An 18,419-nucleotide genomic window follows, 5' to 3' on the forward strand; every position below is an offset into this window, starting at 1 on the left:
TAGAGTTTGAGAAGGCCTTATGCCGCCCTGGCCCTGATGTGGTGATCTGTGACGAGGGACACCGCATCAAAAACTGCCAGGCCAGCACTTCACAGGCTCTGAAGAACATTCGCTCTCGCCGCCGAGTGGTGCTGACTGGGTACCCCCTGCAGAACAACCTTATTGAGTACTGGTGCATGGTGGACTTTGTGCGCCCAGACTTCCTTGGCACCCGGCAGGAGTTCAGCAACATGTTTGAACGCCCTATCCTGAATGGGCAGTGTATTGACAGCACACCTCAGGATGTCCGCCTCATGCGGTACCGGAGCCATGTGCTGCACAGTCTCCTGGAAGGCTTTGTGCAGAGGTGAGCCATCCTCAGGGCCCTGTTTTCTGAATCCTCAGAGGGTCCTGGTGCAGTGGCATGCAAGGCTATTATGTGGGGGCTGGGGGAGGGGATGTTACAGTAGGGGAGCCCCTTCCTAGTGGAGCAGTAGTAAAACTTCCTTTGTGTGAATAGCTAGCAGATGATGGATAGCCACTGTTTCAGTTCTCTGAAAGTTTGGCCTAGAAGTGCTTCTCTCAAAGTTATCATTACAGTTATTAGAGATGCCTATCTTACTTGCTGTGAGGAGCAAGAAGAGCTACCATTCTGCAAACTTGGATGAAAGAATAGAAGTAGTTTTAGGGGTATGGCCTTATCAGCATCAAGTATCTCAGTAGATATAGCTTAGGCTAGTGTAAAGCAGTCCCCTCATTTTCCTTGTTAAGATGGCATGTATGGAGAAAGCTCAGAGAGGCAGCCCTGAATTGGGGTAAGAACCTCGAGTTCCCCTTATCTCTGTCACCCAATTGGTCGTGACCTGGGACAGGTTACTTTGCATCTTTGCTTTAGTTTTCATCCTTGAGATGAGTTTCTTCTTGGTTGTTGTTCAGCCACTCTGGATTATTGCAAGACCACAGTGCATGTTGAGATCCTCATGAAGGAAGTGTGGCAGGTTCTGTTTTTATCCTGCACTGACCCCTTCTGGCTATACTACCTTGCTACTTCTAATCTGTTTGCCTCTGTAGGAGAGGCCACACTGTGCTGAAGATTCATCTCCCTGCCAAGGAAGAAAATGTGATCCTTGTGCGGCTCTCCAAGATCCAGCGAGATTTGTACACACAGTTCATGGATCGCTTTCGGGACTGTGGTAGCAGTGGCTGGCTGGGACTGAACCCTCTTAAGGCTTTCTGTGTGTGCTGCAAGGTGCATTGGGGCCTCAGGGAAGATTGAGATGGGGACTGAAGATGAACGTGGTCCTGAGGGAGTTACTCCTACTGGGAGTCCTTGATAAAGGAAGAAAAATGTGAGAGGGGGCCACCTCAGTTCACTGCCCTGGAGGACTGGGGGCTCCAAGGAGAGATGTGCTAATTGTATACTACACAACTCCTAGGGGTGACACTCATAGAGTATAATGTAACTGGTGCCCCTTGTAGTTGTATAAGGGGCCCCCTCAGCTGTACAACTTGTTATACCAAACTTGAGAAATCACTTTCTTTCTCACTGCTTTTTTTCACTTGGAAAAGGGGGATGATGGAGGAATACTGTGGGGCAGAGTTTTTGATAGATAGTATGTAGATAGCTTAGACAAGTTACAAAGGGTACCTTCTATTAGATTCTATATTTGATCAGGTTGCAATCTCTGTCTTCCTGCTATTGAGGGACCTAGTTCTTTGACTTAGTATCTCCAGCTGCGCTCTCAGCAGACCTGTTAGGTATTATTCTTGATTGACCACTGCTTTAATAAATCAGCGGAAGGCATGTGTCTGGGGACAAGTGAAGTTTCAAAATATTTCTTTTGTAGCCACAGTCCTAGACCAGGGCCAGGAAACTAAAGCAGACATTGTGGTCTGTGACGATGCTTTAGTGGCAGTGCATCCTTCTCTCCTCCTTCCCTCCCTTTTCCTGGGAGTTCTCAACTCTTGCTAGGAATAGTCCCTGAAATGACATATGATTGGTTATCTGTAAGTCAGATACATTTTGTCTATAGGAAGATATTAGTTTTGTTTCATAGTTTCATACAGTAGCTGACTATAGCCACACAGTGAAAAACGGAACATTCTTACTCTTTTTTGAGTAAGAACACAAGACTTGTGACACAGCCTTTTTGGTTATGTACCAAATACATTTTCATGACTCCTGGTATGAACTCTACCATTCATATGTCGTGGTGATCAGAGCTGGTAGTGAAAGCTAACATGCAGGCTCTTTTACTGTGAAGGGCTCCTTGTGTAGTGAACAGTGTGTGCTTTGGGAGGTGTGTGTGTGAGTAAGTGCATGTTTTCAGACTCCCTGGAACACTCTTGGAGTATTCTTGTCCTGTGCCCTCTCTCCTTTGGACCTCAGATCTGGAATCACCCTGATGTGCTGTATGAAGCCCTTCAGAAGGAGAGCCTGGCCAATGAGCAGGACCTAGACGTGGAAGAGCTTGGCTCAGCGGGGACCAGTGCCCGCTGCCCACCACAGGGAACAAAAGGCAAGGGGGAGGATAGCACCTTGGCTTCTTCAATGGGAGAGGCAACCAATAGCAAGTTCCTACAGGGGGTTGGCTTCAACCCTTTCCAGGAGCGAGGCAACAACATCGTCACGTATGAATGGGTGAGTCAAGAAGATCATTCAGTAGCCATAAACTGCTGAGACGGGATGGTGCAAGGCCTACCTGTGGAGAGAGTAAGAGTGTACTACACTGCCAAAGTCTCTGCAGGGGATATGAATGAGGCCAGTGAGCTACTGCCTTGGAGGGAGAGAAATTTTATTTCTAATGATCTTGCCTTGGACCTGCTCCAAGCTGCCTCATTTCTCTCTTGCAGGCCAAGGACCTTCTGACTAATTACCAAACTGGAGTCTTAGAGAACTCTCCCAAGATGGTACTGCTTTTCCACCTGATTGAGGAAAGTGTGAAGCTTGGGGACAAGATCCTCGTGTTTAGGTAGGAAGAGAATTCCCAGTTGAGGCTATGTGTTTATGGTAAGGGGTGACACTGCCCCTGCAGAGCAAGACTAACTAGGGCCACACCAGCCCTCTTTCCATGCCTCTACAACCAATGCTTATTGTGGGGACCTTCTTAAATTTTCTTTCTCTCTCTCTTGGAGTTTCTTTCTTTGCCCAGTGTGATTTCTCCACAGAGAACAATTGAAAACTCTAGGCTAACACTGGAGATAATAGTCTAATCCTTCAAACCATGGCCTGTTTTTGTTCACTCTGAGAGCTAAGAATAGTTTTTACATCTTTGAAAGGTTGTAAAAAAAAAATACAAAGAATATGCAGAGTATATGTATGTGGTTTACAAAGCCTAAAATATTTGCTTTCTAGCCCTTTACAGAAAATGTCTGGTGACTCTTGGTCTAATCTGTTTCTGTCCCTCCCCAACTTTTTATTTTTTATAAGACCAAATAAGTGATGTGATTTGTTCCAGAGTCACATTCTCATTCTGGCTGAAGCTTTTGAGTCTCATCAAAGTCTGACTTCCTACGAAAACACACAAAGTAGATTACCTCTTTTTTGTTCTAACCAGATTATGCCCCAAGGAGAGCCAAGTGGCAGGGAGCCTAGCTCGGGAGCCTCAGTGAGAGCCTCCACATGTGACATACTTTGAGAGGACATCAGTGATTCTAACTTGGCAAGAGCTTAGTGCTCTCCTAATTTTATGGATCACTTCTGAGGAGACTGGCTCTCCGCATATTTTGGAAGCAGCCAGGTGATTTTGTCTCTCTAGTAAGACCCATAATCAGATCTGATGTATATTCATATGGTTGGGTTTTAATGCTGAATGCTGTTTGTTACAATGCATTGAACTAAACCCCAGAAATTTTCAATTGAGGCAGTAAAGAATAGAGAGAGTATTTTTTCAGTGTGATGGTGGTAATAAGTATGTGGATGACTCTGCTCCCATTATGCGCTAGGGAGAATACCCTTAGTTGTTGTTGCTCTTATAGCGGGTAGGTTGTGGGAGCTCCTACTGTCAGAAGGTTGCACAAGAGTGTGGAACTATTGGGAACAAGGTTCCCTTGGGTCTGGGAGCCATCTGAACCAAATGTTTTCCCTTTCAGCCAAAGCCTTTCTACCTTGGCTCTCATTGAGGAGTTCCTAGAAAAACGAGAAATGCCCTGTCCGCCTGGTGCGGAGGGGCAAGGAGCACAGAAGTGGGTTCGAAATGTCAGCTACTTCCGTGAGTTTATTGCTGCTTTGTTTCTGGAGATTTGACGAGGTCTGTTCAAGGGTTTCCTTCCTTCTCTTTCTTTTTCATTTTTCCGGCTCCACTCTCCATCAAATGCATAGCAATGTCTGTGTTAGCCAAAGAGCAGAGGGATACTAAGAGCCAGCTGTTATGTATGAGGCACTGTCCTAGGGGCTGGGGGCTTGGGAGAGATAGAAGGAGTGTAGAGAAGTAGAAGATGTAGGCCTTGTCTTCATCTGAGATGTGACAACTCAAGGACAAATGCAAAGTAACACTGAGTGAGTGCCCTGACTGGGGTTGTAAGGAGGATAGAATCACTGTGGAGAGGATGGAGGGAGAAGGCTTCTTGAAAAGATGGGGAGAATTTGAATATACACAGCTAGTGTAGCCGAATATCACTCTAGGCAGAGGAACACAGTGAATACAAGCCTAGATCATGCATTCTCTGTGTGGGAGATAATACCTGTAAGGGGATGAAAATGGCTTTTTTGGGTGAGGGGTGTGAAAAAAACTTAACTTTTTAAATGTATAAGTCAGAAATATACATATAGTACATAAATAGATATACGGTATATCTGTGGTATTAAAATTTTGTGGAAGACATGATAGGATTGGGGAAAATGTCTAAAAAGGCTCCTTCGGGGTGTGGTAATGAAAAAAAATTGAGAAATACTGGCCTCAGCACTGTTGACATTTGGGCCAGAAAATTCTTTGTTGTAGGGGGCTGTCCTGTGTATTGTAGGATGTTTAGCAGCATCTCTGATCTCTACTCACTAGATGGCAATAGCATCCCCTAGTTTTGTTTTGTGTTTTTTTTTTTTTTTTTTTTTGAGACAGTCTCGCTCCGTTGCCGTGGCGTCAGCCTAGCACATAGCAACCTCAAACTCCTGGGCTCAAGCAATCCTACTGTCTCAGCCTCCCGGGTAGCTGGGACTACAGGCATGTGCCACTATGCCTGGCTAATTTTTTCTACATATTTTTAGTTGTCCAACCAATTTCTTTCTATTTTTAGTAGAGATGGGCTCTCGCTCTTGGTCAGGCTGGTCTCGAACTCTGAGCTCAAACGATCCTCCCTCCTCGGCCTCCCAGAGTGCTAGGATTACAGGTGTGAGCCACCTCGCCTGGCCACATCCCCTAGTTTTGACAACCAAAAATATCTCCTGACATTGCCAGATGTCTCCTGGAGAATGTGAGGGTGGAGAAATCACCCTTATTGAGAACCACTGGTCTAAAGGAAGGATTTAGAGAAACAGAGGTTGAGGGGGTATAGAGAAGACCCCCAGCATAAGGTCTGGCCCAGAGCTTGTGTTTACTATGTAGGCTTGCCCAATGAGTCAGTGGTGAACTTTGCTTGGAAACTGTGGGAACTCAGATTGGAAAGGTAAGCTAGGGTCCTAATTGAGAACCCCAATACCCGGCAATTAAACTGTTGTTTCCCCCAGCTGTATTAATTTAGTTCTCCATGTGGTATTTCCTACCCTTAGCTTTGCCCTTTACCCAAGGTGACAAAATATTGCCCACTCCTCTGAACTAAAATTTTTTTCTCTTTTGAGCTCCCCTGCTTTCATTTGAGTCCCATAGCACTGCTCCAGATGTATTTCTTTTATGTTTCCTTACAGCAAGTGCTTAGCCTCAGGAACTTGTTAAAAATGCAGATTCCTGGAGGAGGAACATCACCTATGTCAAAACACAAAACCTTTAGTCTTTCTGCACTCAGCAGGACTCACAGGGCTGAGTCAGAGAGGTCACCTTGAGCCAGTGTTTTTCGAGTTCTCTAGGTGATTCTTGTGCATTCTAAAGTTTCACAACCTTGGCCTTAGAATTGACCTGAGATGGGGAGAAATGTAGTTTATAATCTGTGTTGCACGTGAGAATCACCTGGGGGTATTTTCAAATTATAGATGCCTGGGCCTCACTGTAGACTCATGGTATGTCCAGTGGGTGGGAACTGAGCACTGTAGTAATTCCATTTGTTTTATTTTGTTTTCAAAACACTTTTGCCCAGTGATTTTGCTGTGTACCATTGCTCTCATCATCCACTTTTTGTGGTTTTCCTTCCTTCCTAGGGCTAGATGGTAGCACCCCTGCCTTTGAGAGGGAGCGGCTCATTAATCAGTTCAATGATCCCAGCAACCTCACCACCTGGCTGTTCCTTCTCTCCACAAGGTGAGTTGATCCTGAGAGGGGAGATCAAAGGGGTGGATGTTCAGGCAATTGGCCACATGGGCAGGGACCCCAAAGGCTCATCCAAGTTCCATCAGATGAGATCTGCTCAGATTTGTGATTTGTTTATGATATCAGAGAGGGGACTCCCAAAGGAAGTTGTGTTAGCAAGGCAGTCACGATAGTGCCAAAGTTCTTTGACCTTCATTAACAACTGTTGTGTAATAATTAGCTTTTCTTTCAGGAGTGTTCTGAGGCTTAGATGATGTGATGATGTGAAAGTGCTTTAAAAAAAGGAGAAAGTGCAATGTAACTGTAAAAGCCTGATGGCATTGTCTCATGCCAAGCAGCTTTGAAGGCTGCGCTGCCTTCTGCCATCAGAATGCCCTTGGCAGGGTATAAACTGGTCATTCTCCTAAGCTGTTAGTTTAAAAACACCAGAAACATCTGTGTACAGAAGATCTCTCTCACCAAGGAACATCACTCTGGAGCAAGGATGTGGGGGTCCTATTTGTTACAGAGGGATGGAGAGTAGGTTTTCTTAGATGATAAGCACTTTCATGTTGGATTTCAGGCACACTTCTCAGTGCTTGAGGAACGCACTGTTATCAGCAGGACAGCAAAATCCTCAAGTATGTTGTGCTTAGGACAAAGAGTAATATTGGGGTAGGAGTCACAGAGGGCAAACCCATTTGAAAACTATCTGTAAGACTAAAGGCTCTATGATTGTTGGCTTGTGTTTTAAAGGGCCGGATGTTTGGGTGTGAATTTGATTGGTGCCAATCGAGTAGTGGTGTTTGATGCTTCCTGGAACCCTTGCCATGATGCCCAGGCAGTATGTCGGGTATACCGTTATGGCCAGAAAAAACCCTGTCACATCTATCGCCTTGTGGCTGATTACACCCTCGAAAAGAAGATCTATGACCGTCAGATTTCCAAGCAGGGCATGTCAGGTGGGCCATCTTCCAGGCTCAGGAGAGGCACATCTACACAGGCTACCATCCTTATAGTGTCAAGGGTGGGAGAGGAGAAAGGAGCAGGATGTGGGAACACAGGCAAGCTTTTGAAATCATAGAAAACCAACATTTCCTCTCATCTCATTCTGATTTAAATCACTGCTAAAGATGATTGACCTCAACTTGTTGAGGTGGATTTAATGGCAACAGCCAGGCTATTTATGCAAGTTTTTCTTGTATGATGTTTCCATTTCACCAGGGCCGCAGACCTGGTCTTTGATGTTCAGATATGGGATGACTTTTTGTTATTAGTGAGAGTTATGCCACTCACAACTTCCCTTCTCTCTACTGGCTTTTGTAGTAGTGTTTTTATAGTCTTTGCCATGTGCTAACTTTCTCCACGTTTTCACCCTTATAGATCGGGTGGTAGATGATCTAAATCCAATGCTGAACTTTACCCGGAAGGAGGTAGAAAACCTACTGCATTTTGTTGAGAAGGAGCCAGCTCCCCAAGTATCCTTGAACATAAAGGGCATCAAGGAATCAGTCCTGCAACTTGCCTGTCTGAAGTACCCTCACCTCATCACCAAGGTAAGAACCTGGTATGCACGCAGTCCCCGCTGTGGCAGTCTCTGTCAAGGGAGGTTTGTCTGGCAAGTTTGTTTTCTTCATCTGAGGTGGCATTTCATACAGGCAACTTGGACTGAAGTGGTTCTTTTCTTGCCCCACTCATTACCCCATCCCACCTGCAAACACCTATTCCCATCCCTAGTCCAGTCCTAGGAGTGCTAAACTCACCCATGTGGAATAATTTGGCCAGTGTGAGTTTTCCTAGCAGAAAGAGATGGGAAAAGTTCTGAAAATGTAATTTGTTAATTCTCTGAACTCCCCCAATCTTTTGACATGGAAGGCAGGCTTAGGTGTCTAAAGCTGGTAGTAGGTTAGAGTTGTGAATTATACTCTTTATTTATTTATTTATTTTTTTGAGCGTTTTCACCCAGGCTGGAGTGCTGTGGTGTCATCATAGCTCACTGTAACCTCCAACTCCTGGGCTCAAAGTGATCCTCCTGCCTCAGCCTCCTAAAGTAGCTGAGACTACAGGCATGTGCCACCACATGCACTCATTAATTTTACTCTTGACAGAAAGATAGTAAATCTGCCTGTGTGTCTGTAAGCAGACTCTTCACTAATGCTGGAGACAGGCAGCCCTTTCTCGATTTCAAAGTAAGGCTCATTGTATTTCAGTCATCTTGGCACAAAGACTAGTAATTAAATCAATATCCTTCTGTGTCCCCAGGAGCCTTTTGAGCATGAGTCATTGCTCCTCAACCGAAAGGATCACAAGCTGACCAAGGCTGAGAAAAAAGCAGCAAAGAAAAGCTATGAGGAAGACAAACGCACATCAGTCCCCTATACCCGCCCGTCATATGCGCAGTATTACCCCGCCAGTGACCAGAGTCTGACCAGCATCCCTGCCTTCAGTCAGAGAAACTGGTGAGTTGCTGAAAGGGGAGGTTCCACTGCTGAACTAGGCCTAAGTGCCTTTCAGCTGGTTTCTGTTTTAGATGAAGAAAGAGCCTACAACTTGCTCCTTGGCTGCTATGAACTGACAGGTTCTGCTCTAGGGTGAGATTCCAAAGCAGTTCAGCCCTGGTGTTTTAAGTGGCTCTGGTTTTGACTGCCCAGGCTGAAAAAGTGACCTGCTGGCCTTGTGACTCAGGAAGGTCCTTCTGGGCCCCTGGGTGGGGATGGAGGTTACAACTTCCCAAAACACAGAGGCCCAGTCCTTCCTCACAGGTACATCCTACCCCTAGCACCGTGGTCCTAGACCTTACTTAGCAATGATGTTCAAGGGTAAAGTCCATGTTCTCTCTGGGTCTTGGATTGTAGTTAGCAAATTCTGCTTCTCCTAATGAGATTTCATTTTATGGCTGTGCCATGACCTTGAGCAAAAAAATCCCTTTCCTGAGTACAACTTCTAGAACTGTTCAGAATATGAGCAGGGTAGAAGCCAACTGCTAAGCAGAGAGAGAGAGGCTCTTTGTAAGATGTTACAGAACAGTTATCTATGTTTAATTTTTTTTTCATTTCATGACAGTGCTTCACAACCCTTACCCTCCCACTTATTAACCAGATCCACTGCCTGATTGAGTGATTTGCATATCTTAATTGTTTGATTCTCTTGGATTAATAATAATTATTTTATTTGAGGGGAACAGATTTAAAACTTTTTCTCATTAAGATTCTCATGTAAAAAAAAAACTTGCCAAATGAGGCTCTAAAGGAAACGAAACCACATAAGATTTTATGTGAAACATTGATTTTTTTTAATGAGTAAATTTGTTACTTTTTGTGTAGCAAATTGAAGATACTTTCAAGTAGAAAGTCACTCTCTTTCAAAGCCTTCAGACTTTTAATTTCTGTCATTTTCCAAGATGCTATTGCTTGGGAAGATTCTCCTCTTTTGTTCCCCACCCCTTCTTTTTTGTTTTTGGGCTTTTTCTGTATAACAGCAGGAGTGGACTAAGCCTAAGCCCAGTGGGAGAAAAGCCATGTGGGGAGAAGACATAACAAATGGTCCAGGTTGGGCTGTGAGGAGATGTCAGCTCTGTTTCTGGCTTAGCTCCAGCCCTGTGGAGGCACCAGCATCTCATAGCATTTGATGAGCCATACACGATCCTGCTGATTACTAATCCTGTCTGGGTTGATGTGAGGAGGACTTCCCACCCAAACGCCTAGTCTTAGTTTCTGTAGACTATCAGGCTGGGACCCTTCTGACTTTTGATCCAGGAAGGAGTCTCATTGATGTTTGACCAGGGCCTCTAACTCCTGCCAGGCCACCCTGGGAATAATACATTGAGGAAATGGGCCCCAGACATGTGCTGTCTGGCCTATCTAGGAACTTGGGGGTCTGTAGGGACCGGGGGCTTCTCAAAGGGGCTTATAGCAACCCGAGAACAGTGTGATTGAGGAGTCATGCAGACTGGCTCCAATAGCAGAGTGATGTTAGTTAAAGTATTCTTTAATACAAGTCTTCAGTCGAACAAGGAAGAACATGCCAGTCTAAGGAGGTTTCTTTCCCAGGCCCAAAGACCAAAGATGCAGACGTCAGACAGCTTATAGACAGGGACTTTTTTTCAAAAAATCTTAAATCAGGAGTAGCTTTCTCAAAGAACTAATGTCCATTTGAAAGGTGAACAGTAAAGAATGCATCATTGACCATGGGGTAACATTTTGGCATGTTGGTAGGGATGCACAGCCAGTGCTCAGGCTGGCTGTGGTACTGTGTCATTTAGGAGCTTGGCTTTTGTGTACAGTGCTTTGGCTGCTGATGTTTTTGTGATAGTCATGACAAAAGCAGCACTTTGGAGACTGGCCCAATATGGAGGAAAGAAAGGTATCTGTCTTACTTACTGAGACTTGAGGTTTCAGAGAGAGAGAGAGAGAATAAAGATGGTTAAAGTTGGGACAGACTATCACTCAAGGTCACCTAAACATGTGGCATCACATGGCTCTTTTCTCTTGGGTGAGTGGGGAAAATTCTACCCATTGATCTTCAACTTAGTCACACTGTGGTCTGGTGAATGTTTCCTTTCTTATTGCATCTCGATAACTTCCTAACTTCCCTTCAAGGACCGGCTCCTAATGTAGATAGTTCAAATCTAGAGGAGGAGACGTTTCCTCACATCTCTAGAAAGTTATTCCGTCGACATCTGATTCTTATTAGATGCTGATAGGCTTTATCCCTCTGCTTCTTTCTCTGCCACTCTGTGTCAGTCTGTCTCTAGTCTCCTTTTGAACTAACCAGACCCTGCAGTTTCCTCTGATCCGTCTCTGAGCAGCCAGTGAGGGTGTAGAATGGGGCAGAGAGGCTCTGCAGCCTTTGGAGAAAAGTAAGTAAGAGCTGTTCTGCTGAACTCTCTTTGTGCGCTTATCTTTCTCTCACAGGCAGCCAACTCTGAAGGGTGATGAAAAGCCTGTGGCCAGTGTTCGTCCTGTACAGTCCACCCCCATCCCCATGATGCCCCGGCATGTCCCACTGGGAGGCAGTGTAAACTCTGCCTCCAGCACAAATCCATCCATGAACTTCCCGATCAACTACTTGCAGCGAGCAGGAGTCCTCGTGCAGAAGGTGGTCACCACAACAGGTGGGAACTCCCAGGTCTATTCCAGGGGAACTATCCCTTTTAAAGTTACTTTGTTCATTTGAAACCTTTGTATTTTAGGCCTTACTACATTTGGCACTGTAGGTAAAAATAGAGAAGACAGCGGTTCCTGATCTTGAGAGATTTGCATTCTAGTGAAATATCTTAAGAACAACAACACAGAACTGGCTTTTTCAAGTGTTGTAGGTGGGATAGACTGAGCACTGCAGGGATTGTGGAAATGTCACTGGAATATAAGTTTGATCTCATAAGTTCTCACAGAGGTGTGAGTTTGCTGAGCCTTGCTTAATTATAGAGTCAGCTGAGTGTAAAGGATAGCCATCAACCTCCCTACATAATTAGAAGACCTGAATTGCAGCTTGCTTCTTTGTGAGTTTGATATAGGTTGAGCATGGTGAGCCAGTGACCACCTGGGGTTGGTTCTGTGATTCAGGGTGATTAGGAAGGAAAGCATTTCATGATTCTGATTTTTTTTATCTTGTTATTTAGAAATATTCATGATATATAAATTTTAATGAAAATGTCTTAACTGATTTTTCTAATAATGAAAATAATACATATCTATTGTAAAAAATTTGAAACAAATGAAAAGAAAAGAGAGCCCTTTGTAATCCGTGAAAATACTCTTCTTGATTCTTGAAAATGTTCTTCTTGGCTAGGCACGGTGGCTCACGCCTGTCATTGTGAGGCAGGAGGGTCACTTGAGGCTGGGAGTTCAAGACCAGCCTGGGCAACATAGCAAGACACCATCTCTACCAAAAAATTAGCTGGACGTAATGGTGTGTGCCTGTAGTCTTAGCTATTCAGGAGGCTGAGATAGGAGGATCACATGAGCCCAGGAGTTTTAGGCTGCAGTGAGCTATGATTGTGCCACTACACACCAGTCTGGGTGTCTCTTAAGAAAAAAAGGAAAAAGAAAATACTCTTTTCCAGCTGTGGGGTAATGCCAGCAAGGAAGAAGTTGAGGCCACTTTTGGAGCCCATAGTGATGTGGACCAGATATGTGCAAATAGTTTAGGGAGGAGGAGGAAAAAACATAGAAATAACCATTAGAACTAAAACTTTTTCCAAACCCCAAACTGTGTATTTCTAATTAAATCAAGGGAAATTGAAAGATGATCTTATTTCTAAAAAGATTCTGGTGTTCATAGTATTCTTTCTTTAGATAATTGTGAAAGGTCCTGCTTGCTTTACTTTCCTTGGTTCCAGACCTCTGTTCCACTGAGAGGCTTTAGAGAAGCCAGTAAGGAAGTGGGATGGACGTGGGACTTTGCGTTTTCTTTCCCTGCTTCAGTCAGGTCCTGTATAATCTAAATTTGAGAACTATATTTTCCCTAGATATTGTTATCCCTGGACTCAACAGCTCCACAGATGTACAGGCAAGAATTAATGCTGGTGAGAGCATCCACATCATCCGTGGCACAAAAGGTGAGAGTCTGACCAAGGGACCCATCCCCTGCCTTTGGTTGAGAGTGCTGGGCTGGGAAGCAGAATAAATGCATATGGCTTGAGCTAGAGGGGGCATAGGAATCATCCCATAAGAATGTCACATTTGGGGGAAGAATGAAAAAATGGCATTTTTAGGAGCTTAGCAGAGTTGGGTTGAGCCCAAAGGATATCAGTCAATGGTTTAAAAGGAGAGAATTTAGGATCCCTACATTTCTATATCTTGCCATCATTTTTATGGAGAAATTTGAGATGGGGATAGGTAGATTCAGGGAGACCAAAATTGGAGGGAAAGAGCTATGGAATGAGTTATAAGCCAGCATATATGTTATTGTGTCATCTTTACCTACTTGGTTGGAACAGGGTGAGGATCCCTGGCTAGGAAATGTATTGTGTGGGTGAATTAATATACAAGGGTTACATGATAAAATTTTTAAGTGTGGTAATTTAAAAAATCCACATCTGCCTCTGGCCCCCTTACAGAGAGAGATGAATTGCTGGAATAAAAAATTGAGGCTAAATAGTGTTGAGATACTGTTTTTCATATTAACCTTTAACTAAGCCCTATCACTGTGTGAGGCTCCTTTGAGGCCTCACAAAGTCTCAGTAAGGAGATTTTGCTTTAGCCTCTGTTGGGTTAGAGTACCTTTAGGGTCAGGGAGAAAGTACTATGAAATGGACACATAAAGAAGACTGTATCCAGCTCCCTTGCTGGCTTCTTCCTAGCCCAGAATCTAGCCCCTTTTACTGGGCTCTTTGCATCCATGAGCCAGATCTAGCCTGCTGCCTGTTACAGTACCTGCAAGTTAAGAATGGGTTTTACATTCTCGGTTGAAAAAATAATCAAAAGAGTAATATTTTGTAACATGTGAAAATTATATGTCCATAATAAAGATTTATTGGAGTACAGCCATGCCTAGCTGTTTCAGTGTCCATAAAGATTTACTGGAACACAGCCATGCCTAGTTGTTTTTCATGTTATAGCAGCAGAGTTGAGGAGTTGCAATAGAGACCTTATGGCTTATAAAGCCAAAAGTATTTACTATCTGGCTCTTTAAAAAAAAAAAATTGCCAACTCCTGGCCTAGAGGCAGCCCCAAAATTCCAGGAGATTGACCAAAGAAAAGATAGATTAGTGCCTTGTAGGAATAGAAAGCAGATCTTTCTTGAATTATTCCTGCTAGGAGAGAGAGGATATTGAGCCAATAAGGCTCCTTCCTCTCAGATCAAGAGGAAGACCTGGGCCAGAGTACCTGGGTGCATAGGGTGCCACCTTATTCTTTTTGACAGACCCTATTTGTTTTCTTCTTTGCATTTAAACCTTCTGGATATTTTCTGGTGTAAATGTCTCTCTCCCCTTCTATAGATAGGTTAAGCTCCATTAGACAGGGTCTTTTTCTGTCTTGTGTACTCCATTGTTTAGAACAATGCCTGGTACCTGGTAGTCACATAATCAATGTTTGTGGAGTAAATAAATAATTATGGGTCCATAGCTCAGTCATCCTATTCCTAATTTCAGGGGTCTTGAGAGACTGTATGAGACCTAATTTTATAGCTATTTCCAAGCCCATGGTGCCTAGGTCCAGAGTTTCCCAGGGTTGGCTGTATTGCTGCTGACTGCTTCTAACAGTCTTCGTCATACCTGTTCTTAGGGACGTACATTCGCACCAGTGATGGGCGGATCTTTGCTGTCCGGGCGACTGGCAAACCAAAGGCCCCTGAAGATGGTCGGATGGCTGCCTCAGGTGTGGTGGTTTATACTTTCCGTTGACCTACACAATATTGGATTGGTTTGGTTTGGTTTGTAATCAACTTATTTTTTGAATAGATAATGTGTACATGGTTCACAATTCAAAAGGTAAAAAAAAGAGGTAAAGTGAAAAATATGTTTTTCTCTCACCATGCCCCCAGCCATCCATTGCTCCTCCCTGGAGGTACTACTCTCATTTGTTTTTTCAGAGATATTCTATACATGTTACAGGGTTGTGTGAGTGTATGTATAAAAATATATGTATATAAATAATATATGTATATAAATTTTCTTTGTATTTTTAAAACAAATGCTAATATACTACAATATGCTATTTACTCCTTTTTTCACTTACCATTATTAGCTCATTCCTTATCATGCCTCCTAGATATGCCTCATTGAAGGCTTGCATAGGACAGGGTATAACACAATGTATTACCTAGTTTCCTGTCACTGTACATTTAGATGATTTCACTCTACCAGTGCTAACACTGCTTTTTCATAGTTGTGTGGGTATATCTATAGGATACATTCCCAGATGTGGGATTGCCAGGTCAAAGGCTATATATGTGGCACATTAACAATGTTAGGAACTCTTGCCAAGTTCTCCTCAGTGGGAATGGTTCTCTTTTCTGCTCCCACCGCTTAGATATGAGAGCTAGACTGCTCTTGTTCCCAGCTTTGTATTGTGGAAATTTTAAATTTTCATACATACAAGTTGGAAGAATAGTACCCTGTACCTAGATCCAATGATTGTTAGTTTTCAGAAACCTTCTGTCTCTCCTCCTCTTTCTATTACTTGAGTCATTTGTAAGTTGAAGACATCATGTCATTTTATCCCTAAATACCTGAACATGCATTTTAAGATTAAGGACATTCTCTTCCTTATTCTCACCATTATTATGCTAAATAAAAAGTTAACAACAATTCCATAATATTATCTAGTATTCAGGCCATATTCAGATTTCCCAGTTGTTCCAGTTGTTTTTCATAACTATGAATTTTGTTTTTATTTACTTATTTACTTCATTTTAATTTTTTTTTTTTTTTTCTTTTTTTAGCGACAGGGTCTCATTCTGTCACCCAGGCTGGATAGAGTGCAGTGGCATGATCATAGCTCACTGTAACCTCAAACTCCTGGGGTCAACCGTTCCTCCTGCCTTAGCCTCCCAAGTAGTTGAGACTATAGGCGTATGCCACTATGCCCGGCTAGTTTTTTTTTTTTTTATAGAGGCAGGGTCTGGCTGTGTTGCCCAGGCTGATCTTGATCTCCTGGCCTTAAGCGATCCTCCTGCCTCTGCCTCCCAGAGCGTTGGGGATTACAGGCGTGAGCCACTGTGCTCAGCCTGTTTTGTTTTTAAACCAGGATGAACTGCTTTTTTACCTTCATTTTCCTTTTTTTCCACCCTGATCACTGTCTCTTACCCTCAAAGTCTGACTAGTTTTAAGAATGATCTCTTAGTGTGTCGTATCCATTATCTCACAGAATTCACCTTGGTAGAGTAGAATCAGCTGGGGTATAGAAGAGTCACATGCCTTGTCATGGATAGATTCGTTTGGGGGATAAAAGAATTTCTTCGTGACTAGGAAAGGTTGACTGGGTGATGTTGTTTAGACATTGAATTATTAGAATTTTGGGGACCTCAGGACAGGGTTTTTTTTAAATGGAATTTTCCCTTTTACCCTTATTCTCTCCCTGGCCATTCTGGTTCTCAGTTACCTACATTTTGTCCCCAGGTTCCCAGGGGCCTTCTCGTGAGTCCACAAGCAACGGCAGACACAGTGCCTCATCACCCAAAGCCCCTGACCCTGAGGGGCTGGCCAGGCCCGTCTCTCCTGACAGCCCAGAGATCATCAGTGAGCTCCAGCAGTATGCAGATGTGGCTGCTGCCCGGGAATCCCGTCAAAGCTCCCCAAGCACCAATGCCGCCCTGCCTGGCCCCCCGGCCCAACTTACGGACAGCAGTGCTGTTCCTGGGACAGCTCTTGGGACTGAGCCTCGACTTGGGGGTCATTGCCTCAATAGTTCCCTCTTGGTGACTGGCCCGCCCTGTGGTGATAGGCACCCAGTGCTGGACTTAAGGGGCCACAAGCGAAAGTTGGCCACACCGCCTGCTGCCCAGGAGTCAGCCCGCCGGCGGTCCAGGAAGGGCCATCTGCCAGTCCCCGTGCAGCCGTATGAACACGGGTATCCAGTCTCTGGCGGGTTTGCCATGCCACCCGTCTCCTTAAATCATAACCTCACCCCCCCCTTCACCTCCCAGGCTGGGGAGAACTCCCTGTTTATGGGCAGTACCCCCTCCTACTACCAGCTGTCCAATTTGCTGGCAGATGCCCGCCTGGTGTTTCCAGTGACTACTGACCCTCTGGTGCCAGCAGGCCCCGTCAGTTCCTCTTCCACGGCTACCTCAGTCACTGCCAGCAATCCCTCCTTCATGCTCAACCCCTCTGTGCCAGGGATACTACCCAGCTATTCACTCCCATTCTCACAGCCACTCCTGTCCGAGCCAAGGATGTTTGCGCCTTTTCCTTCCCCTGTCTTGTCCAGCAATCTTTCTCGGGGCATGTCTATCTACCCAGGCTACATGTCCCCACATGGAGGCTACCAAGCTGGTGGCCTCCTACGGTCCCAGGTGCCTCCGTTTGACTCTCATGAGGTTGCCGAGGTGGGGTTCAGCTCCAATGAGGATGAAGATAAGGACGATGATGTGATAGAGGTCACTGGGAAATAGCTGGGGAGCCCCTCCCCCACCTCACTTGGGGGGCCCAGCAGGTTGCCCGCCAAGCTGGAAGGCAGTGATTTGGGCTTTCTGAGAATAGGGCACTTGGCAGGAGGGAAAAGGAAGAGTACAAAGAAGAGAGGTTGGCCATGGTGGCAGGGCTCTGTTGCTGTTGAACAAGAGGCAAAAAAAAAAAAAAAAATCCAACAGAGCAGCAATAGTGGGAAATCAGGGACCCAAAACAGGGATGGAGGGGCAGGGCAGCCTGTCTCTCTTCCTTCCTGCCTTGCTTATGCTGTCTGCTTGCTTGCTTGCCCATCTGAGTGTAGAAATTCACATCCCATTTCTGTCTTTGGGAACATTCTCTCCCAAGAGAGCTGCCTTACTGGGTGGGTGACTTAGCTTGGCCTGGGGAGGGGAGGGAAGGGAGGTAGGGTGAGTGAGAGATGGAGGGTGGGCAGGGGGAGCAGACTGAGATCCCATGTGAAGTGGGGTCTTTTTAGGGGGTGGGAAGGAAACAGACCAGGTATGTGTGTTTGTGAGTGTGTGTGTGTATGTTCATGTGTGTATGTATATGTATGTAGCAGAGCAGGGGTAAAGGTGGGAGGGAAGGGGCGGGAGGGAGGAACTAAGGGGGAATTGAAAAATGAATTTACCTTTTTAAAAATGGAAATCAAAGTGTAGTGGTTCATGGCAACTATTAGTGTGAACATCAGGGTGAGCCCAGGAGGAGAGCCATGGAAATCACAAGTTTCTTTCTAGTTGGGTGAAGAGAAGGCCCAGCTAACTCAAGTCCCTGGTTTTCAGAGCCACATTTGTTTTTAGAATCTGGGGGAAATCATGAAAGAAAATGGGCATTACCAACCTCTGTCTCTTACCCCAGTGGCTGTCTGTAAGCAGATCTCCCTTTCCAGGGTGGGAGTTGTCTGTGTGCAGAGGCTGGGAGGGAGAAGCACTGCAGTGTGTGAGTGAGAGCTCATGGAGTTGTGGCTGGAAAAGACATTTCACCAGGGTGGAACT

General features: G+C 44.8%; 1 protein-coding gene across 1 annotated transcript in view; it reads left to right on the plus strand.

The window, feature by feature from the left end:
- RAD54L2 (RAD54-like 2 (S. cerevisiae)) overlaps nt 1-17,601 on the plus strand; it is a 99,604-nt gene extending 82,003 nt beyond the window's left edge. Inside the window, exons 11-23 of the mRNA XM_012637920.1 lie at nt 4-346; nt 1,051-1,228; nt 2,369-2,620; nt 2,833-2,951; nt 4,072-4,190; nt 6,266-6,365; nt 7,110-7,315; nt 7,737-7,909; nt 8,616-8,812; nt 11,267-11,466; nt 12,823-12,912; nt 14,582-14,674; nt 16,417-17,601. Of these exons, the coding sequence (XP_012493374.1) occupies nt 4-346; nt 1,051-1,228; nt 2,369-2,620; nt 2,833-2,951; nt 4,072-4,190; nt 6,266-6,365; nt 7,110-7,315; nt 7,737-7,909; nt 8,616-8,812; nt 11,267-11,466; nt 12,823-12,912; nt 14,582-14,674; nt 16,417-17,411 (3,065 nt within the window). The 3' untranslated portion in view covers nt 17,412-17,601. The remainder of the gene's footprint in view (nt 1-3; nt 347-1,050; nt 1,229-2,368; nt 2,621-2,832; nt 2,952-4,071; nt 4,191-6,265; nt 6,366-7,109; nt 7,316-7,736; nt 7,910-8,615; nt 8,813-11,266; nt 11,467-12,822; nt 12,913-14,581; nt 14,675-16,416) is intronic.
- The last annotated feature ends 818 nt before the right edge of the window (nt 17,602-18,419 follow it).

The sequence above is a fragment of the Propithecus coquereli genome, unplaced genomic scaffold (genome assembly GCF_000956105.1).
Source record: "Propithecus coquereli isolate 6110/MARCELLA unplaced genomic scaffold, Pcoq_1.0 Scaffold1, whole genome shotgun sequence".
NCBI classification, from domain to species: domain Eukaryota; kingdom Metazoa; phylum Chordata; class Mammalia; order Primates; family Indriidae; genus Propithecus; species Propithecus coquereli.